General features: G+C 44.7%; 1 protein-coding gene across 1 annotated transcript in view; it reads right to left on the bottom strand.

Moving 5' to 3' along the window:
* The window catches only part of nlgn2a (neuroligin 2a), a 61,561-nt gene that overhangs the window by 5,387 nt on the left and 30,358 nt on the right, over positions 1 to 25,816 (bottom strand). The window contains exons 2-5 of the mRNA XM_068710461.1: positions 6,415 to 6,600; positions 2,259 to 2,524; positions 1,361 to 1,514; positions 34 to 400 (exon numbers count right to left, since the gene is read on the bottom strand). Coding sequence (XP_068566562.1) covers positions 34 to 400; positions 1,361 to 1,514; positions 2,259 to 2,524; positions 6,415 to 6,600 — 973 coding nt within the window. The remainder of the gene's footprint in view (positions 1 to 33; positions 401 to 1,360; positions 1,515 to 2,258; positions 2,525 to 6,414; positions 6,601 to 25,816) is intronic.

Raw genomic sequence — 25,816 nt, 5'->3', positions numbered from 1 at the left:
TCGTTATGAAATAAAATCATCAAAAAGGCTTACCCAGTCTTGGCGAAGTTGGTCCAGTAAGTCATGACCACAGCGCTCAGCATCACATCGTTCTTCGAGAAGTTGCATGGGAACAGATCTGTAGCACCGATCATGGGAACGCCAAACACGTACGGTATCTCATCTCCGTGGGCGGCATCGGCCCATTCGGGTCGCGTCTCCGTCTGGCAGTGGTGGTAGAACGTGTAAAAGTAAACCGGCGACTGAAACTCCGCGTGGAGTTTGGCGGTGGCCACTGCCGGCGCCACCCACTGGTGGTCTGTAAACAGAGCTAGGAGCGTCTTCCTTCGCATGTCGCCATTGTCCCTGTCTGCCCAGTCTGTGTACATGAATTTAATGGTCTCCCTCAGGATGTCTTTGCCTGGAGGATAAGAAAAGGGGAAAGGGAAAAAAAGAGAAAGAATTGTGACACCCTAAGAGGAAAGTAACGACGGAGCTTGAACACTTTTGAGAGATAAGAGTGGTCAAGAGATGTGAAACAGAGGGTGGTGGAAGATGGAAGCAAACGCGGCTAAAATAGGAAGAAAAAGAAAAGAGGCCTCTGAGTTTGTATGGACGTGTGAGAGATAAACCGATAAAGCCGAGAGAGAAACTGAAAGGACAGAGTGAGCGACACAAAGGGCAAAAGAGAGAAACATGCCCCGTCAGAGTGAAGAATGAGTGACAGGCACTTGAGAGGAAGCGTGACTGCATTATCCAAATGTGTCTGTGTTTTGACTGTGGCCCGCTGCGAGGGGTTTGCAGGCTGATCCGTTAGGAACAACAGCGCTGTGATTGGGAGCTGGCTGCCTGGGGGTTGATGAGAGACAGCATTAGAGCCCACGGAGCCTCAAAGGCCAAAGCACAGACCCACCGTGGTGAAAGATAATCCTGACGATAGGCAATCTCTTTAGTATGCCTGTCTTGGTGGATTCACTTGGGCTGGGCTCACATATTAGTTTGTTTTGCATTTCCACTGGGAGCTGTAGTATTTGTTGCCGTTGATGTATTTTAAGTCCAGAAAACATGACAATGTCAAAAAAAACATTTCTGTAGTGTGCACATCGAGCTCAAGTATCAGGGAACATCTTATGTCATATGTTTAGGTCATTATCGTATTGTGATAAGGATTTATGCTGTTTACTTTCCATTTAGGCAAAGTATCCTTTAATTTCACTTTAATGTGTGTAGACCCAGGACCCGGGACAATTTCCTCCACTGGGACTTCTAATAAGCAAAGAAAAACAATGACACTGCAAAGTTCTGTCATCTGAGAGGCGGCAGATGACATAATGTGGAGGACATTAAAGCCTGAAAGGAGTATAATGTTGGCAATCCTCACCCTCAGGGTAGCCGTAGAGGTTGTCAACAAAGTTGGAGATGGTGTAGTCGAATGCTGCCGCTGAGATGCCGTCGTTGTCCTCGCTGTCGTCCACAAACTTCAGCCCCTCTCCTTGGTTCACTCCTATAAGGATGTCATAGTTGAGGAACTCCCCCTGGTGGCGCAACAGGGGAAGAGCATGATGAGTGTGGAGTTTGTTGGTTTTCAGTCCCAAAGTCAAACCAGCTTTATTTACATTTTGTATGTGGTTTTTACGCCATTAGTGTAAATATGCATCTTTGTACTGATGTATAGCTTGTACAAGCTCGCTGCTGTAATACTGCCATATGTTATCGTCAACTACGTTAGCTGTGATCCATCGTAATCATAATCAATATTAAGACAGAGATAGACATGTGCATGTAAAATGGGACATTGTGGCTGCACTGGGTTGTGAACAGGGAGGGAAAAATAGGATTCAAGACTAAATTAAATGTTGCTAATATATATGTAAAAACACATATAATCATCTTTATTCTTTGGACAATTCATCATCTTTTCTTTGCTCTTATAAGATATGGTGTGACGAGAAAATCAAGTCTTTGATTGAGCTGCTCACTACCCAGACATGCAAACTGTGTCGAAGGGTTTGTATGTATGAGATCACAGGCAAAAAGAAGTTGTGACCCGCGGGTCCAGAATATACCACCAAGGGAATGTGTTCCAGCATTTTAGGATGCGAGTTCACACCAGCTTTTAAATGTCACCGCCAGACCCCCGCTCCGTGGAAAGGTCACACTCGCACCAACTGCAACAAGTTCTTCATGTTCTCACTGTCTGCTGTGTCATCACAGCTCAGCTCACTCTACTTGTCTCGGACATATCTGCAGTGCCACCTTTGATCCTGGCCGACCCTCACCTGCTGCATGAGGATCTCAGGATCGTCAGGCACCACGTCTCCGTCCACCACGGGGCCAAAGGCGATGTGGTACCGGGCTGGCTGGATGTCCTGGTCCACCAGCTCCCGGAAGTTCTTGCGCCTCAGGCAGTCAACCAGGTCGGCCGTCTCCGTGTAGGTGCAGCCCACCTTCCGGGCCAGGATCTTGGTGTACTTGAGGGGCTGGTAGTTGACGGACCAGCTGGAGATGGCAGTTCCACTCTGGGCTATGGCCCTGTGGAACAGACCTGAGAGGACAGATGGAAAAGATGCTGATATTACTGTATGCAGAGGTATATACGAACAAACCATGTCGGGTGATCTCTGCAGTGTCTACATTTCACCAATGTTTGCATTTTTGCAGGAAAGATGGCGCTCTGACGTTGTCTGACTTCAGTTTCGATAGAGCGAGATTCAGAGAGACTACATGATGCGGAATTCACTTTCTCTTTTTCCACTTTTAGAATTAGAGCATGCTATGGTGCTCTTAGCTCAAACACAAAAGACGAAGAAGCAGGACTGGGAATAAGCTCATCTGAGACGTCAAGAGAGCCGTTTTTCCTCTTTTTTTTTTGTGCTGGCTGTTTCTTCTGTCTCACTCTCTCTCTAGCTGCGTTTCTCCCTCCCTCTCTTCCTCTTTGTCTCTCTCTTTATTTCGTCCGTCCTGTGCTGTTTGAACCACTCGAGTGGCTCGTTAAGAGGCCGCCTGCCTCACTCGCTTCCTCTCACTCTACTTTTTTTTTTTCCCCCTTTCTCTTCCCTCTCCTGGGCTGAAGATTGGTCAGTTAATTATTAAGCAGAGCCGCAGCGCCCCCTCTCCCAGGGAAATCAATTATAGTAAAAAGTAGCTTGGAAACAGCTATACCTACATATCTGCACAGAGAAAGTCGGAGGGGGGAGAGGCAGACTAAGAGAGAGCTGGGAGGTAGGTATCGTTTCATCCGTCTTCAAAATACGCTTCTTTGTCACTCCCTAAGTGGCTCTTGCCTTCCCTGCTCTGTACTTTCCTACTTCCTTTTTCTGATATGCCACGTCAGAGTATTTTCTGTCCTCTTTCTCGTCCTCCATTGCCTCCCTCAACAATGTTATTACCTCTCCTCCTGCTCCCTTGAACACAGGATACCATGGATACTGTGGTCCCCTCTATATTTCCCCGCCCTTCATCATATCAGTATCACTAACAACCCGTCTCTCCATCCTGTCCACCACTTCCATCACGCCATTCATCCCGTACGGCTCTGCTGTCGGCCGTGATTTGTGACGCTGTGCTGTTGACATGATTAGTGTCCCTTAAGGGTGGGGATGACGGACTCCTTACCTGGCACCCCTGGCGGGGGGAGAACGGGGGAGCATGACAGACAGGCGGCGTCTTTTGGTGCTGATGTTAGATGCTGACGAAGACGATGATGATGACGATGGGGTGGTGACAAAGCGGAGGCATGAGAATGGACTGGTGGCAGTGTGAGGGGGTTGGTTGTCAGCAACAGGAGACAAGGGGTTAATACAGGCTTTCCCAACCGTTAGGGTCCCTCTGCTGCTAAAGTGGGGGCTTCCCTGAAAAATGAACAACGACTATCAATAGTTCTGGTTGCTATCTAAAAATAAACAAACAGGCATTGGTGGCTTTCGGACAGAGGATTGGAGAGAGATTGTGTGCAAAAAGTCTACAATTACTGCTTCAATGTAACATTTTAGAGAAGACACTTTAATTAAGAGAGTCAGATGAGAAGATTTACACCACACTCATGTCTGAACGTTAAGTACGGACCTGGAGCTGGGAGGTAATTAGCTCAGCTAGAAATGTTCTAAGTTGATTTTGGCATTTTTGAGAAAGCCAGGCTAGCTGTTGACCTCAGCTTCCTGCCTTCATGTTAAGTCAAGCTGCCCATCCTCTGTCTCCATACTTAAAAAGGTGCTATGTTCGAAATTCAGAGCATTAATATAGCAGCAAACGACTATTTGCTGTGTAAAGATATAGTGGAGTAGTGTCTACCAGAGCACAAAATGGAGTGTGTTGTGATCTGAGCTGTGAGCATGCGAGTCCCAGTTTGTGTGTCCCACTGGCTAGCTCACGGCTGCACCTATACACTGTGTTTACATGACAGTTAATGCTGACAACACCCACGGCTTTGTCGTGGAAGCATAGCCATGATGAGAGCCATGTGGAGGCAATAGAAATGATCCAAACTTGGCACCATTAATGAGCAGACAAGAGAGTGGCATCAGTCCTCTATTCCCAAAAAATCAAAGTATGCTTTTAATTAAGCAACGTTTTTCGATACCGAGTGGTGACTCTACTCTACACATGGTTTCAACTTTGCATTCTTAATATCAGATATGCTAATCATTTCAATAGAGCGTGGTTAGCAGTGCTAAATGGGTTGCAAGTCCAATCCTCAACACGGGAATTTGATCCTATGCACAGTAAACATAGCGTATTTAAGTAAAATAAAACTTTACAAACGGGAAGCCTGCTTTGTATTAATCACAAACACTTTGTGACCGCGGTTATCATGATGTAAATATAACAATTGGGGTCTTAGGAGGTTTCTACTGCTAAGTGGGTTTCCCTGCCAACAAGGGAAAAAGGTTGAGTGTGCCTGGGTTAAGATGACGGGTTAGCAGACATCAGTGGGAATTATAGAGGTTGTGTTAGATGGACACAGCGACATGCAGCAGTGCACAGATGTTCACTCAATCATTGATGATACACATATTTGTTCTCAAGGCACAGAATGAGTCAAAGTAAGAGAGCTGTTAGACACACACACACACACACACACACACACACACACACACACACACACACACACACACACAGAATGGTTATTGAAACAGATGCGTGGTTGTGTGAACACGCTCTCTCTAATCTCTCGCTTTCTCCTCACCCACCATTTCTTCCCTGCTTCTGTCCTGTGCGGTTTGTGTGTGTGTGTGTGTGTGTGTGTGTGTGTGTGTGTGTGTGTGTGTGTGTGTGTGTGAGATGGAAAATGAATGGAGGAGAGCGATATTGAGGGAGAGTCCTCGAGCAGCGAACAGAACAGAGAAGTTACGATTGGAGGAGGACAGCTTCAAGAACAGCATGATCAAAGGCGGCGAGTGCGCGACCATTTGGCTGCGGGTCGTCAGCCACACTGATCTCAATTCAGATCAAAGTCGATTGGTCCGTGGGCCGCTCACTCTTGGTGGTTCAATGTTAACACTTAGCCCTCGGGGTGTGTTGTCGGTAATGGGGAGCACGAGGTCAGACGGATGTAGGCTTTTTTTCCGACGGAGGTAGAGCCTCTGTGCTGCAGAGCAATGGACCGTTAACAGAGCACGGAGCGCTCGCCAACTCAGGTAATGTGGGGAAATGTTGGAGCTCCAGTGTTATTTATCTTCCAGAGACGTGAGCGACACAACCTGGATCAAACCCGGACTCGCTCATTAGCCACATGGCTGCATGCATTCTTCAGTTCAGAGGACACGCAGTGTTTTCCTTTGAGGACAGAGGTGTCAAGCGGACATCACAGGACTTAACGATTTCTGGGCTAAATGCTGCTAGCTGAGTATCCATCAGACCACATGGGTATAGAAGAGCCTCGCTGCTGTGATTGCATTTACATCAAATAGCCAAAGGACAAATATAGGTAAAAATATAGAATAATAAATATACTGTGCTGAGCATAACACAAGAAATTCCAGCAACAAATACAGGAACATTTTTGTTTTTGTTGAGAGTTTTAAAGGTTGATTCGGACATGCAGGTGTGCATCGCCATCCGTTTCCAGCAAATATAAAGAACAAATACACAGAGATAGATTGTACATATGCCCTGCGGCGATACAGGGATTAGCGCTGTTCTACGCGGAGGACTGACACATTAACGGACCAGGTGGAATTCATGTAAGCAGCCACAACCCATTTGTCAAGAAACGTGTGGTTAATGAGTCATTCACAGGGCTGGATCCTGGTTATTAGCAATCACAAGAAACACGACGACAACAAAATCACGATGATCAAGGAATCCCATGACCAGTGGAAACATTGTGCTTGGGGGGGGGGGTTCTGTATAAAAAGCTAGTGAATGGTGTGGTGACAGACAAAGACAAATGGATTCTGTATCGAGAACACAAACAACACAACGGTCTTAAATTACCCTCCGAGTGGTGCGAGAGGATGAGGAGGTTGACGCAGGACGCCCCAGCTCCGGAGCCAAAGATGGTGATTCTGTCTGGGTCTCCGCCGAAGTGGCCGATGTTCTCGTTGAGCCAACGCAGGGCCTGAATCTGGTCCAGCAGGCCGTAGTTCCCCTTCGCGGACTGATCACCTGTACTGAGAAAGCCTGGGTATTCGTAGAGGCAAAGGTGGATGTGGGAAGAAGGTGAGGGAGGGTGTTTAGGAGAGAAGAGGGATGAGGACAGATGGGAAAAGAACAAAGAGAGGAGGATATAGAAGAAGTGATGCAGGGATGGGAGGAGAAGAGAGAGAGAGAGAGAGAGAGAGACAAGATGACGTTAGTATCAGTACATTTAGCATTTAGTACCTGTCTGGCAAATGTTCCCTACTTGGGCCTGTAAATCAGCTTCTGACTGAGAGGGAATTGCATGAGAATAAGTATGTTTGAGTGTGTGTGTGTGTGTGTGTGTGTGTGTGTATGTGCGGGCAACACCATCATTCATCACCAAGGAGTGACAGACGGAACACAGAGAAAGCAAAGGAAGTGAGACGAAATTGCCTTCTCAGCTCCTCCCTTGATGGCGTTTACTCCTCTAATGGCGTTGAACAGGGACTCTTACACAAACGAACAGTACAGCAGTCTGCACTCCCACAAGCATAGGTGACCCCAATCTGAATCACATCCAGAACTGGATTACAAGGGATGAAACATTGTGCTTTGAATTTAGGATTGTACAATGTCTTTCTTTTTTATTTCCACAAACATCTGTCAATCATCATATATATATATATATATATATATATATATATATATATATATATAGTCATGTATGTTATCACTTAGTCTCTGAATCTGTTTCCCTTTGGCTTTTATCGATACACCAACTTTTCCACCTCAGTTTTTTTTAATGCACTTTTTTTTTTCTCTGTGCCATTGAGATCCATTGTTGTTCAGAAAACACACCAAGAAACACCGTGTTGGCTCTGGTCCCTTCATGGGATTTGGTGACCATTTTAACATCTGTATAATGCAGATGTTCAATTCGCTTATGTAATGAGGACTTGGACTACACCTACTCTGAACATCTGTACAAGCAGCACTGGTAGCACACTCATTACGTGTTCAATACTTTGATCTTATTAAGTTTAGTTTTGTCACTTTCTCCAATGTAATGATTGTTGTTTTATGTGACACAATAATGTTGAATGATAACGTTCCTTTCTCTAAAACTGTTCATCCTAGCATTGTAATACTAGCTTAGCTTCTCTGTTAGCTGACATTTGCCTCTCATTATTGCTGCTGAGTATCTTCGATTGTTCCACCAAAAGACCTAAATCTTTTCTATTTAAGTGTCCATTAACTGGCAGCCTCTCAGATCCTAATGGGACTCCCAATTAGAGCTTTATTAAAGGCAGGTGAGCTGGAAAGGTCATCCATTAAGCCTATACAGTAGAGGTTAAACACTTGTATACAGCCAGATGCTTGGATCCTTCCAAACGTCTGTTGTCTGCTCTGGCCGCCTAATTAGTGTAATCAAGATCTTTTTACGATACATCTAGTCCTTTGTGCTATTTACATTATAAAATAGGTTTATGTAGCTGGTTAGGAAGTTGTGACCGTCTGTGGGCTTTTGGTTCAGGACATGGGAGTCAGGTATTCCTCTCAGGACATGTATTCAGGTGTAGTGGCAGGTTTAAGAAGACAAGCTGTGGGAAATGATAGAGCAACTGAAATGTGTAAGTTGGAATGTCAAAAATGTAAATAATGTAAATCCGGGCCAGTGAGTTTTTCCGTAAACCTGTTGATTAGCAGACAAACACACCGAACCAGGAAACATAACCTCCTTAATGGCGAAGATATGATCAATAGCAGCAATTACACAAATGACAATATCAGGAATAGGATTACTTCATAAATAAATGTGGAAAAAAAGCTGCAGTGACGGGCGTGGCCTCGCTAAACCTCACCAAACAGAAACAACAACAAGACGCAACCTACTCTAATGGATGTGAACACAGTGTCACCTTGTGGCGCAAACATGATGCAGAACAATAAAATACACAACGGCGAACGTCTCTTCTTTTGCCTCGTCACCCTTTTACACGTCCATATTCAGTTCACAACATTACCAAATCATTTCTGTCTTCATCACTGCAAGTACAACCGATGAATATTCATCATCCCAGGTGATCCATAAAAACAAGAGGATCATCATCAACATATCAGTAAGCACATCATGCATTTACTGGCTTCTGTGCTGCTCTTTAAACACACACACAAACAAGCTGCATGTCTGAGTGCATTAATTAAGCCGAGCACAAACACGAGGCAAATAAGCTGCCTAATGCCCTGCTGTAATCGCCACGATGTATCAAACATAACCAAATGTGCTTATGAGGTCATCAATTAAGCTAATTAATGCGATACGAAGCAATGCGTCTATGTCAGAGTAGTTTCTTGCACACAATAAGGGAGCAGTGGCGAGATATTAACATTATTATTATTATTATTATTATTATTGTGCAAAGTCATGAAGAAAGATCATCTATTGCTATTTTTATTTTTTTTGCTCCATAGTTACAAAACATGTATCCTGCGCTTGTGGGACATCGGAATACAGAAGCGACTGATCTGAGCCACACGGAGCCGGCGGATCCTATAACGGCGTCTTGTTCCATGCAGCCAAAGCCGCCGTCTTTCTCTGCGCCTTCACGCTGCGTCCATCAGACTGGGAGTCAGTGTACAACAGCGGGCCACTCCACCCGTCCTCCTCTTCCTCTATAATCTGATAAAAGGCTCGGGAAAAAAAACAAAACGAGAGGAGCTGGTTAAAACGTCGCAATGCGAGATGAAAGCGCGGCTCTACATGAATAGCCTTTAAAATGTCTGTGGTAAGGAATGGAGGCTGGGGGGGGGGGGGGGGGGTTAGGGAGAGAGAGTAAAGGAGAGATGGATAGTGGGTGTTCTGTGAGTCCCGGATAGAGGCACAGTGTTTCATCTGCCTCCAAGACACCAGGGGTTGGCTCACACACACACACACACACACACACACACACACACACACACACACACACACACACACACACACACACACACACGGACTCTGATCAAAGGCTGACACTACAGAGAAGACTGCCTCTTTTTCTCTCCACCCCCCTCTCTCTCTCTCTCTCTCTCTCTCTCTTTCACACACGCACACACAACACGTATGCATGTGAGTCCACAAAGATGGGAATAATGCAAATACATACCCTCATCTTTTTCATCTCCATCACACATGGCACACACACACACACACACACACACACACACACACACACACACACACACACACACACACAGACACACACAAAGCCCGTGTATCATCCGAGCGCACTCGGAGGCCATTTTTCCGTGCGTTTTGACCGATCATTTTTAAGCGTCTATCCTGCAGTCACAATGAAGCAGCAGTGAGTCTTTTATGTGCCATCAGAGAGCCATGACATTCTGCTTGTAGCACCAATCGTGGACACGTTTCTCGTATCCGTAACCGTCATAATGATTTGTGTGTGCGGGCAGAGGTGCATGCATCTGTGACTTTGGGTGCAGCCATACATGTGATTGTGATTTGTGTGCAAACGGTGTGGCTGCTGGATGACTAACGGTGGTCCTCACACACTACATCCCAATGCGAATTCATTGTTTGAGGTTGACATGGGTGCCAGGGCTCTCCGCGTGAGTGTGTGTGTGTGTGTGTGTGTGTGTGTGTGTGTGTGTGTGTTCTTGGCAGCGTAGCAGTGATTGTCTATCAGAGGAGAGAGTGTGTGTCGTTCAGAGACAGGAACAGATGTGGGCGGCTCGAAGCATCTGAATAATGGATGGGACGCACACATTTTGGACTGGACACACAAACACCCGCCTCAGATTGAGCCCGGTTCTTTCGAAGGTGACGTCCTGTTGGACAGGCTGCACGTTCGCAAACGGTGTCTAAGTGTATTGTTGCGATTACAGTCGGACAGCGCACATCAACCTAACGCTTTGCCATTTCACGCCGAATGACGCAAGGGAGGGGAGGAGTTTGGAAGAGGGAGAAAAACGTAAACGTTTTCCACAAACGCCAACCTGGCCTAGACACAGCGACTGTGCTTGGGTGATTCTCTGTGCTCCTTTCCTTCTTCCTTATTGGGCGCGTTCTCTCTCTAAAGTTGTTATAACTATTGCCTGGCTGTGACAACCAAATTATCTGTGAAACCACTCTGATTATATGCCCACACACCGGGCAGGACCCTTCTCAGTGTGTGGATATGTCGAATGGGCTATACCCTTTCCAGAGCAGAAAAACAATAGCATTTTGAGACGTGAACAATCAGCGGTTTGGAGGGGAGACCTGCTCGATGCCAGGAGCAGTCTGCGCGCCTCCCTAATCTCCTCCTCTCTTCCCGGTCTCCCGCTTTTTCTTTTCATCCACTTCTTTCTGCGACAGTCACCTCTGACTTGCACAAACAACGACAACGTGGCCCCGCATTTAGTAAAGTGGCGCCTCACTCTCTCAGTTTAAGAGGCATTTGACGTTTGTGAAACCAAACCCCAATTTTAAAACTATTCATGGTCTGCATGTTTTTACCTCCATATATTGTAGTTTTCATTGGGAGTGGCGGAGTCCGCCATTCAACAAAATAGATTAAATTGCTTATCTGTGCACAAAGGAAACATTGGATGTAATGTAATCCAGCATTACGCTTTGTAGTTTTATCACATTGATATTAGACTAACTGTATTACTGCATCGCTGTATTAAGTTACTGCTAATGCTAATCCAACATTTACTGCTTCTCATTGAAAGCATTCAACTGGCACTGAGTAACGTATTTTTGTGGTCGCAGAAAACGCAATGTTTGTCATCACTGTTAGCTGGGTTTTATTTCAGACAGAAGTAGCTGCTCAACAAGTGTTTGATGTAAAAGCAGCGCACACTTCCGTTTTAACCACCAGGTGTCGCCAAATCAAACAAAGAAAGGAAATCATGAGCAATACAACTGTCAAGAAAAGGCTTTGGTTTGTCAAATTTTCTTTTTAAACTATTTCCTCCCTTTCTCTTTCACTGGTTTTCCTTTTCATTGGATGCCCCTTCGCTAGATCTCCCCAGTCCCCTGTGGCTCAGTCCTCATCTTTCAGGGTTTAGACTGGGGCTAAGGCTACTAGCCTCTGAAGTCCTGTGTATGTGTGTGTATGTGTGTGTGTGCGTGTGTGTGTCATTGGACTTTCTTTCAAGCCTTGTCACTCTCTCGCTCCCCCTTTAACAAAGTCGTGGACATGCAAGTGTGTGTGTGTGTGTGTGTGTGTGTGTGTGTGTGTTTGCATCAATGTGTTTTGATGTCGTCTCAAGCTGTTGTCATCCTGTTTGCTCTCTGTGTGTGTGTGTGTATGTGTGTGTGTGTGTGTGTGTGTGTGTGTGTGTGTGTGTGTGTGTGTGTGTGTGTGTGGTACAACAACACAGAGATAGCGCAACAGCAAGAGAGAAAATGTGTGGACGCTGGTGAAAGAGAAACCAGGCCAGCTCCCAGCAGAGCACGACCGTGTGCCTACAAGTGTTTCCCAGAGCCTCGATCTGCACATGCATGTTTATGTATCAGTGTGTGTGTGTGTGTGTGTGTGTGAGGAGTGTGACTCTTGTTTTTGTCACGGGCCGGTCCAAGTGTGGCAGAGGGATGCAGAAGAACACACACACACACACACACACACACACACACACACACACACACACACACACACATACACACACACACACACACACACACACACACGTACACAGAGGAAGGATGACAGGGAGGGAGAAGGATGAGAGCCTCTGACAGAGACAAAATGAGTCACAAAGGGACAAACACAGTCAGAGGAAGTGAGATGATACATTGGCAGGTGTGTGTGTGTGTGTGTGTGTGTGTGTGTGTGTGTGTGTGTGTGTGTGTGTGTGTCCACAGGGACAAGAAGAAGGGCCGGTATCTATTTCACTCTCCTTCTTTAACTAGAGTCTTTACAGAGTGGCGGTGTGTATCTATCGATCAGGTTTTGTTGCCTTGTGAACACTTTTACAACCCCAAGGAACAATAGCTCAACTGCATGATCACACACTCCCACCACGATCCTTTTCATGTGTGTGTGTGTGTGTGTGTGTGTGTGTGTGTGTGTGTGTGTGCTCAGAATCGAAAAGCCATCATCTCCCCTGTCTCATTGCTTCTTTATCATTTCCCTCGTCCCTTCCTTCCCTGCACTCCCTGTTGATCCATCATTTGGCTCCCTTGGGTGTTGCTGTCCCTGGGGGCTTCTATCCAGTCAGAGGGTAATGGCGGGTGAAATAGGGGTGCCACGGGCCAGATCGGACACAATGTATGGCATAATGTGTGTGGGCGCGTGGACAGCATCTGTACAAAGCTACAGTAATTGTTTTTTGGTCATTGCTGTGATGGACACCGGCTGAAAAGACGTGTGTGATGCTTTGTATCTTACCGTTCACTCCTGGTGAGGCGTTGACCTATACAATACCGGCATTTTAGTCCACATACTTGGGTCTAAAATATAATATATTAAAATAATACAATATATATATATACAATATATGATAATATATCAATTTGATTTGAGAATTGAGGTCAGGTCTGGTACTGAGCTTTGCCCGAGCTTCTGTATGTTAATGTGTTCCTTTCCAGGCCGAAAAATATATTTTCTAAAGATTGTTGTTGTTTGGTTGAAAGAGGTTCTGAACCTTCAGAAGTCAAAATAACAAAAGCAAGTTCAGTGTAGCTTTAAGGGAGATTTTGCAACCTTTCATGTGGATGTCCAATCAGCGCTGACGGTAAATGTAGTCAATTAAAGCAATGGATTGCTGCTCGCGGCGTCGCGCCGGCGGCGCCTACATGTACCAGGATGCAGCGAGCTTCTGAGGCTACTATCAGCCACTATCATCGACCTCAGCCTCTCCGCTGCATTTCTTCAGCCGCGTACTCGGGCTGGAATACATTCTGCTGAATATCTCTCCTCATACATAACACACTCTACTCATATTTGGATATTGGATTCCATTCAAGCAGTTTGCAAACAAAGACGATATGTTTTTGAGCTTGCCCCCTGGCCACTCGGAGGTGGAGACTAGAAATCCAAGCCGCCTGTAATTCTTTCTGGCCTACGATGACGTAACATGCAAAAAGAACAGATTTTGCAGCTGCAAACTCAGCTTTCTGGGTCAACATAGCACACAGTGAGGAATGTATTGCTTCAATCGACTACTTTTTAAAGTCCCTGAGCACCTGTTTTCTCAATCTTAACATGAGCGATGTGGTCTTGCCTGATCACAGAGAACTGTTTCGGTCATTTTAATTGACGGAATCGGTTTGTTTCGTCTGAGCTGTTTCCCTGGTTTGAAGTGGACGGGGCTCAGGTGTCATGCACTTCCATTCATCAATCGCGAATCAGCTAAATGTGATGGCAGTTGTGGAACTGTTAGCAGCACTGTCACTCAAATCAGATCAAACTACACGTACAGAGTCCTGATAACGTTTTTGAGTGTTAAACTTAACAAATAATGCCAAAGGATGTTTGTTTTGTTTAACTCTCACATAGATTGTTGCTTATTTAAGTCACTAACATCTAATATTATAGAGAATCTGACCATATTCTGACAGTTATTCTATCATGAGTCAAGCTCCAAAGACACTGTATGATCTCACCGCACATCATTTTTGGGTCAACGCAGACAGGTTTCCAACTCCATGCTCCCAGTTTGCAACGCAGGACTGTCAAAAACTTGCATCATCCAATCACAGGTCAAAGCTGAGATAACCCTGATGACATCACTTGGGTCACTGAGCAGAGAAGCACAGTGTTGGTGTTCATCATGATGGGTAAAGTGACTTTGACATGTAGTTGGTGGAATGGAGAAAACTTTAAAAACTCAAATCAGCTCCACATAACCAGTATCCTGCTCCCAGCCTAGACAAATCTGTTTATACAATGCTCCTGACCAGGAATGGAGGGGGGAAAAAAGAGATGGAGAGGGGAGGGGGGGTGGGGTGGGTGGAGGAAAACAAGAGCTAATGAATCCCCAAACTGCTGTCCATGCCTGCTCCAGCAGCAGCAGCAGCAGCTGTGCGGTGGTTAGGATTTACCGAGCAAAACAAACAAACAGCAAAAATAAATGGATAAACAGGAGTGTGTGCGAATGTGTGTGTGTGTGTGTGTGTGTGTCTCGGCGCATCGGAGTGTGCTTGTGTGCATGCGGTTCTTTTATTTGTATATTTATGTGCGTATGCTGGTTTATGTGTGTGTCTGTGTGTGTGTGTGTGTGTGGCTCCACGTCTGTGAACGTTTGTGCGTGCCGTTCCCCCTTCTCTTCATGTTTTCGCCTTCCACGGCTGCGAGTGGAATGAATGGCTGTTGTGTCTGTGCATCGCTGGAGCTAAAAGTAGACCTCTGCTATTCCACTACGCGCTGGCAAAATGCTGCAATACTTCAAACGGAGCTCATGCTGGGTTGGCCTAGATACTGTAACACCTCCTCGCAACAGCACTCCGTTTGCATGGCGCCGAATAAAGCCGGCATGGTGCAGTTTAGCTGAGCATGGGTTCTGTTCAGCTGGCAACGCTCATGGTTTTATGGAATCGTTTCATTTGGCCATTCTGTCATCGCTTATCATTCTAATTGTTATAGTTTACAATGTTAAAAAAAAACGTGCGATAATGAAGCGCGGATCTAATTTGGTTAACCATCCTCTATTATGGTTCCCTTATGAATCATTATTCTACGCTAAGTTAAGTTTTTCTATGTTCTGCAGTGACAGCCCCGGCTAAACTGGGACTCAAAGTGAACAGGAAGCCCCAGTATGACATGCTTCACAACAACACATGTTCAATGACAGAGGCTCCATTGGAGAAGCGTTTGGATTCATTATTCATCGGGTTACCTCCTCCTCTGCTCACAGGGTCGGCCTCACGCTGAGACGCTCCTCACCCTGCTGCATGATTGATGCCAAACCTCAACACCGCTAACTCACCACCTCAGTAGACGCATCATTCTCACACACACACACACACACACACACACACACACACACACATACACACACACACGATGCATCAAAAGTGAAACGGCATAACAGACATTCATCGAGATGTCTCATGTTGTCCCCCTACCGTGGCAGTGTAATTAAAATATGCAAATGATAGGATAAAATGCATTTCACTCCGATGTCAACATCGTCAGTTATGCCGAATGCCTTCAGTATTGGAAGGTAATTGCCAGATAAGGCCCGGCGTCATCGGCGTGGATGACACGGGCCTGTGTGTGTGTGTGTGTGTGTGTGTGTGTGTGTGTGTGTGACAAAGAGAGCTTCATCTCCAGCGCATAAAGAAACCGATCCGACTCCCGCCTCACAAGTGTGTGGACGACAACTTCGCAAATCCCTCTCGATTATTCATCCTCTACACAAACACCCCCCCCCCCCCCCCCCCCACACAGTACACACGCACAAGAACACACACTCAACAAGGCTTTCAATTACCTTGGCCTTCCACTTGCATGTATTATAGGGTAAACAATTTAGATAAAGAATGTTCTGGAAGTATTGTGCACTACCATCTCCTACACATTTGCCGTGCGTTTGTTTCGCCGTGTCGGTCAGGATTTCAATGTTAACAGGTTCAAACCGAGGCTGACCAATAAAACCCACGGAGATCGGCTGAGCTACAGGGGAAACGCCATCTTTCTCCAATTTGTAAAATGCATCAGAGGAATTTAAAGGGTAACTTTGGTATTATTCAACCTGGACCCTCTTTTCCCAAGTTTTGGGGGTTTGAGTGACTAATGGAGACAACAATGTATGAAATAGGTCCAGTATTGAGGGAGAATGCTGAACGCTAAACGGGCTACGATGTAATCCTATTGGGCAATTCCTGGATGTCAACGTACATTAAGGAAAGGAGCCTGAAGAGAAATGAAACCCCTGTCTTTACCTTTGGCTTCCTTTCTGTTACGGTGTGATGTGATGTGTTGCCAGAAGACAATGGCGGAAAAATCAAAGAGATCCCTCTGAGTTCACCGATACGTTTTCGCAGGGAGGCAACGACTCTCACGTTCAAACTTTCTACCGTTCCTCGTCCATTATGAGAAACACGTCATGACATTTCTCCACTCCAGAATTATAATAAATAAGTGATAATAAGAGCAAAATATTATTTATTTATAATGAATTAAAATGTATGAACATTACAGTTGAACGACAAAATCTCCGCACCCAGGCATGTGTTTTATTAAATAGTTATTACTGATGCATAGAGGGACATTTCCATGTTGGTGTGGATTTCAGTTAACTTTTTGTTACTTTATATGTTTTGGGTTTTCTAATCTACATCGATAGTTCATATTAAACACATTGATATGTATTTTAGTAATTAAAAGTATGAAGAAACATCAAATGGATGTTTTCAAGTAAAGCAGAAATAGCTCAAAACAGCATACTTGTGTAAAGTACGAAGTTACATTCCATCCCTCAAACGTGAACACACACTTTGAATATGAAAGGCCCCACGACACTGGCAGGATGACACTTGGTTGGCGACATAGCCTGGAGGAGTAAAACAGTGTGGAGCCAGAAGCCAAAGGCTTCAGAATAAAATTTAAATAAATAACTGAAATCTTTTTTCAGAGATGTTTTTCCTCTTCACACCATCACATGCAAATGGGGAAAAACTCCGCTCCCATGTGCGGAGCCAGATAACACCGTTTGTCATACTTTGTCAAATCCCTCATTGTTCTGAATGCGTGGAGGTAATGCCCCGAATGAAATCGCTCTACAAAGGAGAGGAAGGCCACACTTGTCTAAAACACGATCAACTCACGAGACTTTATAATGTAAATTGTCACGTAAATGGAATTACAATATCCTTTATATTTATAAATTTCAACACATCCAGTTAAACCAACTACTGGCCAAAGATGCTACGATAGAAGTAAGTAATGAATAAATAAATATAAAGGTAATATATATATATATATATATATATATATATATATATATATATATATATATATATAAAATCAATAAACTAGAAGGGCACTCAGACCTTCGCCAAGGCCAGATCTTGCAACGTTAAAGAACATCTTGTGCATCCCTCCCAGGATTTGTATCGCTCTGAAATGAAATGCCTTCTTCCTGGTCCCATGCTCCACCATTCCACTGAGTTTGATGAAAATGATTCCCTGATCCTGCTGATAAACAGACAAACCAAACAGAAAACATAACCTTGCCATGGCGGAGGTAATAATATCGGTCTATTATTAATCTTGTACGAACATTTATATATTTTTTGGACCATCAGCTGTGCTATGTAAGCAGACCAGGGCTTTGCATGCATTTTACACTGCTTCTGAACATTACGTGTGTCTGTAGATGTGAGAAAGCCATACGATGCCGTACGATAAGCATCCCGGTTATCACAAGAACTGGGTGGTTGCCAGTGGCGGCAATGGCCAGCGACCGACAGAAACGGAACTCATCAGCAGAAAATTCAAGGGAAAAAAAAAGCTAATAAAAGCGTCCTCGTGTCCTCAACGCCGGCAGACAACAATGGAAAGAACTGAACAATCAGCAGGGCGAACCGGCACAAAGAGAAAGCACCTGTCAGGTAGCAGTACGCAGTGTGCCTTGATTGGCAGTGCGTATCTATTCCTGCAATTTTCCACCACTGTTATCTAGTGTATCTGTCCCTCGCTGCCTTTCTTCTCTCCAATTCAGCCAGCTGTGCCCGGACAAGCCCATGCATTAATGGAGCTTAGTGTGTGTGTGTGTGTGTGTGTGTGTGTGTGTGTGTGTGTGTGTGTGTGTGTGTCCCAGAACAGTATACAGTGCGCTGGTGTTTCAGAGACTGTCGCTGAGCTGCCGACGTCACAACCAGACTGTAGAATACATTTCGTCCCCTCTCCTCTTTTTTTTAATCTCGCCGTCCATCGTCCCCTTCTTCTGATCTCTGAGGCAGACTCAGCTGTAAGGCGGCCGAAACACGAGCTGCAACACAAGTACTCGCTGTGTAAATGACGTGCTGCGTTCAGTGTCAAGGAAACGCAATTCCTGATGCAGAAAGAACACTTTCACTGAAAGGGAAGATGCCTTTGTAAAAACGATGTCTCAAATACTTGAAAAGCGTGAAATTCAGCAGAAAAACAGAACTATGTTGCTCTAATTGGTGACATATCTGGGATGCGTTTACATTGTGTTAGACTCATACCCACAGGATGGATGCATTAAGAGGACTTGGATATGGTGTTCCAAGATGGCGTCTTCTAGATTAAAGCCGCTAACAGATATGTCAAAAAAGTTCTTTGGACTTCCTTTTATTTTTGTTACATTTCATATAATAGTAGTTTTCCTTTTTCCTCATTGTTTTGTAATGGATTGTGATGGTCTGTATTATTGTTTTTACTTTCTGGTGTGCCAGCCAGTTATTGTCCTGACCAAAGTTATTAAGGAGTTTGAGCTAGATACCCGACAACAAGCACAAAGGCTGCGCAACTTAGAGAAAAAAAGCCACTCCAGTTGTCTTATTTAAATCTTCAATATAAGGTCTGCTTTTTTAATAAGCAGAGAAGAAAAGTGCAAATAACATCAGATCCTTCTTCAGTTTCAAGCTATCATTTCAGACTGTATAAGTGGATGCAGCCCTCATGGCATCACCTTATTGGTGTGTGGACTATGAAGCCTCGAGTTCGGCAATTTAGTCATCGCCATCTTGTTCTAGTTCTTTTGCAACCAGGAGTGACACGAGAGGGGGGGGGGGGGGGTAAAGTACAACTGAACGCTGAATAAGACATTTTTAGGCGGCCAAAATGTGAAAGGGTTAAAGTTCTGAGACGAAAACACAGAGAACGTCCTTGGCCACAGCATGTCACTTGACCTTCAATTATGCCGCCAAAATGGCAGTGCAGCCGGCGCTATCAGGGTTTGATGATATCTCTGGTAACTCTGAGATGCCTCCCTCATGTTTACGCGTCTCGATCTCCTGTGATCTTACTGAATATGCATGAAGCGTCAGGAGCAAACAGGGTTTAGGTTCAGTCTTTGAACTAAAACCTGAGCCTCAACCGTGTCTATGTCATCACTCTCTTCCCATTGCAAAACGATGGCTCAAGCTGGTACAAATATCTAGAGCATAAGGCTTACAGTATGTCTGCGTTAGAGAGAGAGCTGATGGAGTGGAGATACGTCAAGAATAAGATGGATAGTCAAAGAAATGTGTGCAGATTGTGTTGTCAAAAAGCGCGCGCGAGAGAGAAAGAGTAGTCAAATTCAGTGCGTTGGTGTGTGTACCTTGAATCTACAGAAAGACCGATATGAAAGAAGTGCAAAGCCTTGATGAATAATTCATACAACAATATAAATAGATGCAAGGGAACTTGGAAACTCTTTACTGTGTCACATTTTCTTTATTAAACATGTTATGGTTCAGTACACCAGAAATGTCTATTCTTCAGATGATTTTAAATCGCCATCAAAAACCAAGCTATGAAGTCTTTAAGTTTAGCAGACCATTAAAGAACCAAAATAAAAAAAATAAAAAAGCACTTACAGATTCCACTCGGCTGCACTCAAGGTTTTTGACAATTATTTACACTTGAGCACAGAGCAGAGGGATTAAATCGTCTGACCCATCCGAAGTCACAGTTTGGCCGATCAATTTGCTGGATGTTTTGCCAGCAAAGATTGGCAGTGGCATTGCTTCTGCTGGACCAACACATGAATGAAGATTTTAAATAAGCATCATATTTTCCGCTGGCATGAGAAACCGCTCCGCGCTTTGAACGTGCACCGACTTTCAGCCAACCTGCTATTAGCGCGTGGATCCTTCCTGCATCGGGGTTGGTCCAAGAAACGCGGCACGTGTTGAAGTCTCGCTGGGAGAACTGGAAGAAGAAGCTCACAGCTCGTCTGTTTGTCTTCTACTCGCTTCCTCACAACCTCTTGCTTTCTTCTCGTTAACCCCCGCCCCGCAGCTCCAACCGACGCCATCGGCTTTTTAGGCGAGCCACAGTCTATCACCCTCCCACAGCATAAGACTATTAGACTTATCTTAGCCAGAGTTGCTCCTAATTTGGCTGCCTCGCAGCAGTGGGTGTAGAGTGTTGAAAGTTATCAGAGTGAGGCCAGCTCCCTATTTGGCAGGCAGAGGGGCAGCGCCACCACTGTCTGTCTGCCAGGTTGATTAATAAGTAGTGGCAGAGCGGCTACGCTAACAGACTGGCCTGCCTGGGCGCTTCCACAGCTCTGCTAAATTAATGCCACACACACACATACACACACACACACACACACACACACACACGCACACACAAGATGTGTTTACCTACACACCACTACACACACCGATACTCCTTCCGTCTCTCTCTCAGACACTTGTTTTCTTCACACACGCAAAACCGCAAGCAATATTGCGGCACACTACAGGTTAGCTGATAGCACAGAACAGACGTACTCAGTTGTAAATTAGCATAAACTGGAGGGAAAAAACACACACACACACACACACACACACACACACAAGCTCACATTATAAAACTACCTCTCGCCTGTCATTTTTTTTTCAGCAGCGAGGTGTTTGAGTGACACCTCATCAGAGCAGCGTTATCGTGTTATTGTGACCCATTGCTCTTAAGCAGAGCAGGCAGCCAGAACTGAGTGCTGCCTGTTTCTACTGCCATTAGACACCGACAGGACAACGTGACACAGGGAGGCTAGGGCAGGTACATGTGTGTGTGTGTGTGTGTGTGTGTGTGTGGGGGGGGGGGGGGTAACATGCAACATGATGATGACATTCGTTGGTCTGTCGGTTTATCCATTCACCTGTCACATAGCTCAGATGAATGTATGGAACTTGAGGGGAAAAATGAAGCATTTCAGCATTAAAATAATAAAGATTATTAAAAATCACAGTTGAGAGAAATTTGACACATCCGTAGATGACTGGATGGAGGAGCAGAGCATTCTTTTTCAGGACGACTCACTGATGCCTTGTGCATTTTCCTTTTGGGTTTCATTCCTGCTATTATCACAGTTATGTACAAGAAAGAAAAGAAATGGCTGAGAAGCAGGGTGCAAATATATTTTAAAATCTCAACATATAATCTAAAGTCCCCATCCAGATGTCAAAGATGTGTTTCGCTTCGTGCTACTTCTCTCGGGTGTTTGACCCTCACTGTGCAGAACGATGTCTGTGCAGAGTTTGACTCTAGAAGCATCTGCTGAAGGAGTAAAGCTTCTCTGTGCTCACCTCAAACCACATGAGGCTTAGTGTACATGTTTGACTATACAGGCTATTTATAGGCAAAAAACGTAAATGTAAAATAAAGCTGGCACAATTCTACATTTTATTTTAATTTCAACAAATCCTGTTAAAAGTCCAAAACTGACAATGTGGTTGTACATCTCTTGATTCTTTCCGACGCCCTCTGTTTCACAGGGAAAGTCTTTTTCCAAAACAGCTGAGCACTGCAGTTTTTAACAAACATTACTGAAATAGGATCAAACTTGCACTAATGAGCACAAAACCTCCAAATGAGTTCATATACAGACATTTTCAATGGAAAATTAATTTGCATTGTGATATTAAATTAATCAGTAATTAAATTAATGAAGGACTGTCAGATGCCCTCTGATGTTTCCTTATACTCTAACTCTCATCTTGCAGCAACTTGAGGTCTTTTTTCCTCGACTCCCACTGTGGATGTTCAGTGTGTGTGTGTGTGTGTGTGTGTGTGTGTATGCATCAATGGTAGCATTACCATGAGCTGCAGGTGTAAACAGTGGTGGGTCTCTATCAAGGCGTTTGCTTGGGGAGTGGGAGGGAGCAAGAGGCGGGCAGGTGGGCTCACACGCGGCGGGATGCACAGACATTCACTTATTCATGCACACAGCATGACACACACACACACACACACACACACACACACACACACACACACACACACACACACACACACACACACACACACACACACACACACACAGATGTGCCAAATACTAACTCACTGTCTGACCTTAACGGCCACATTCTTGTACTTGGCTACATGGACTGTGTGCATGTCTGCAAAAGTCAGAGCGCACCACGAATCCACGACACTAAAATCTTCAAGTCAAGCCAAAAGTTTTGGTGCAGTCACTGACTCGGACCAAAATTTGAACAGAAACATAAAGACGATTGCAAAATCAGCTCACTACCACCTTAAAAACATAGCAACAGTTAACGAATTTCTGTCCAAACAAGATACAGAAAAACTGGTTTGTGCGTTTGTCTTCAGCAGGCTAGACTATTGCAATGGCGCAAAAAACAAATATATGTTTATATATTTAATCAGACAGCTGCAGATCGTCCAGGACAAACACCACGACATCTTGTACCACTGCATTGGCTTCCCGTGTGTCAAAGAGTAGATTTTATATTTCTAACACTCGTCACACCTGAGATCTGCTCAAACAGTCAGCTCATTTAAATCAGGCCTGAAACATTATTGTTTACTGCAGCTTTCCAATAAACTAGAATACATAACTTATTTTTTATCTCTAACTACTTATTTGCTTGCTTTCGCTCTTCGTTTTTATTGCTATTTAAAATGCAATTCTGTCCTAATCTTTAACTATTTATTTGCTTGTTCTTGCCTTTCGCTTTTATTGTATTTTAAATGCAATTTTAATGTTTTCTTACCGTCATTTCTATAAAGCATTTGAACGGCCTTGTATCTGAATGGGGTTCTATTGATAACATTGCCTCACCTCTGTGTGTGTGTGTGTGTGTGTGTATGTGTGTGTGTGTGTGTGTGTGTGTGCTCCAATGGGCCAGCGAGTGTGTACCACTCAGGTGAAGCCTGTGAGGCGACTGTAATTCTTGACACACACACACACACACACACACACACACACACACACACACACACACACACACACACACTATGTCATGCTGTTTTCTCTGTTCTCCCATCGGTAAAAGATGAGTTCCCTCTTATTGACCTTGTGCGTGTGTGTTGGGGGGGAAGGCTGCTTGACATTGGCTACCCCCCCGATTCCTCGCTGTGACCGGGGAGCGATATTTATTTCATCCCCGGCTGTTGTCAAGCACACTGTTGCCTGGCAACTGGCCGAAAGAAGCGCATCGCTGGAGATGACGAGAGGGACGAAGGCCGGTCCGTCTGTCTCCTCACTATTTGTCTCCTCTTTCTTCTCACATCCGTCGCTTCTCTTCTATTCTTTCTTTCAGAATTTCCTCTTCACCCTGCGGGTTTAGCACTTCCTAAGTGTGGTCCGATGCTCTTTGTACCAGTTCTCTTCTTCTGTCTCTTTTCGTTCAAGTGTCAGTACAATGCCTTCAACTTTAACCAACTCACCAGTTAAGTTTACATTACATTACGGTCATTTAGCAGACGCTTTTATCCAAAGCGACTTACAAATCAGTATCTATCTACACACCGTAGACGCAGCTACGGGAGCAATTTTGGGGTTAAGCGTCTCAAGGACACATTGACATGAGACTAGCGGAGCAGGAGCCGGGGATCGAACCACCGACCCTCTGATTGAAAGGCGGGCTCTCCACTTAGCCACGTGAACGTTTCACTTTCACAACGTGGTATATAGGAGCAGATTAGACCTGTCAGATATTGACTCTCACTAGTAAACACTGCCAAAGGAAACTACATTGAGAACTTAAACATTTCATAGAACTAAGAAAAAACTAAAACTAAACTAAAACATATATGACTGAGCCAGAGGAGGGAACAAGACGTCCTCTCTTATAATCGTTTACTGCTCTCTTATTTTGCCTCCTCACTCCGCCTTTTTGTCGTTCGTGTTTTCTTTCTCCCCCTTTCACAACACAAACACCTGTTTGATGCTCTACTTCCCTCCCCCTCTCCTCCCCCAAACCCTGGCACCCTTGTGACAGGTCTGCTCTGTAGACGACGGCGGGCTGAAGCTGGGTTTGCATTTAAAAAACATTCCAATATTGCATTGATGCAAGTAACCAAGCAAGATTTGCAGGTAATCATATTTCACTATTTCACTTTGATGCCACACACTCTGGACCGAATAATGATGTTATTTTGCTGTATGTGAATGTAGCATACAGCACAGAGCACATAGCAATTAATATACATGTTTTATCTCATGTAATGGACATAATGTATCACAAAAAATAAAGGTAAAATTAAATTAAATTAGCATTTCTTAATCTGTTTGCTTCGTACAGGAAGCATTCTATTTTTTGTAATATTTTTTAATTTATGCAACAGCTGTATGACACAAGTGACTAATTGCAAAAATTCAAACTAGTAAAAACATGGAGATCCTGTCCTCATTTATGAAAACAACACAAAGTGTAAAGTAACATCACATTCAACTGTCTTAACTAAACCCGTTTCCATCCCTCTATCCTCTACAAGTCTTATTTCTCCACCTCATACAGGTTCTGTATGAGGTGACTCTGGAAGCCTGGCTGTCTTTGTGCTGAGGGCAGCACTTTGTCACGTCCCTCATACATATGCAACACACTCCCCCAGGTAAGAGAGAGAGAGAGAGAGAGAGAGAGAGAGAGAAAACGGGGCGAGAGAAAGAGGACTGAAGTGAGGTAATGAGGAGATGGAAAAGTAATGGAGGAAACAAATGGAGAAATGGAAAGGAAAAGGGAGGAGGATATAGGGAGGTGAAGAAGACTGAGATTAAGACGAAGAGCGCAAACATTTGATTAGGACAAAGAAATGACAGAGAGAGAGAGAGAGAGAGAGAGAGAGAGAGAGAGAGAGAGAGAGAGAGAGAGCAGGAGACAGAGAGAGATGGAGTGGACAGGAGTCAAAGCCATTAACCTGCAGGCTTGGTGCTGCTGTGCGTGTGTGTGTGTGTGTGTGTGTGTGTGTGTGTGTGTGTGTGGTTGGTAGGTGGATGGAGACATAGTTGTATCCCGGGGCCAGGCCAGCCAGGTCTGTCGTCAACCTCTCCCCCCTCGTCCTCTCCACCACTTAAGATGGATGGTGGACGGTGCTGGCTAATCACGCGCTCCGCTGGCCGGGACACGCACACCTGAGGCCAATGGACACATGCAACTGTAACAGGTGCTTTTCAACCCTGAGGAATGGTGCCCACCGCTCTGTATGGTTGTATAGACGGAAGCTATGGCGCCCTATAGTCTCTGCTGTCTTGGTCCAAAAACATCGGTTTAACATAATCCATCCAGCTTTGCGTTTCCTGCAAATAATACTCGGCAGAACAAATCAGTGGTCACTATAACGTCTGCTCCCGGCTGTATTTGCAGAAACTCTACAAGATGAAGAATTAACGCAAACACTCACAAAGCGTGCCGCTGTTCTACAAATACATCCACTCA

The sequence above is a fragment of the Cebidichthys violaceus genome, unplaced genomic scaffold (genome assembly GCF_023349555.1).
Source record: "Cebidichthys violaceus isolate CVI_PGR_0920_01 unplaced genomic scaffold, fCebVio1.0.p SCAF_156, whole genome shotgun sequence".
NCBI classification, from domain to species: Eukaryota; Metazoa; Chordata; class Actinopteri; order Perciformes; family Stichaeidae; genus Cebidichthys; species Cebidichthys violaceus.
Note: the sequence above shows the minus strand (reverse complement) of the source record. Positions and strands in the feature narration are given on the sequence as shown.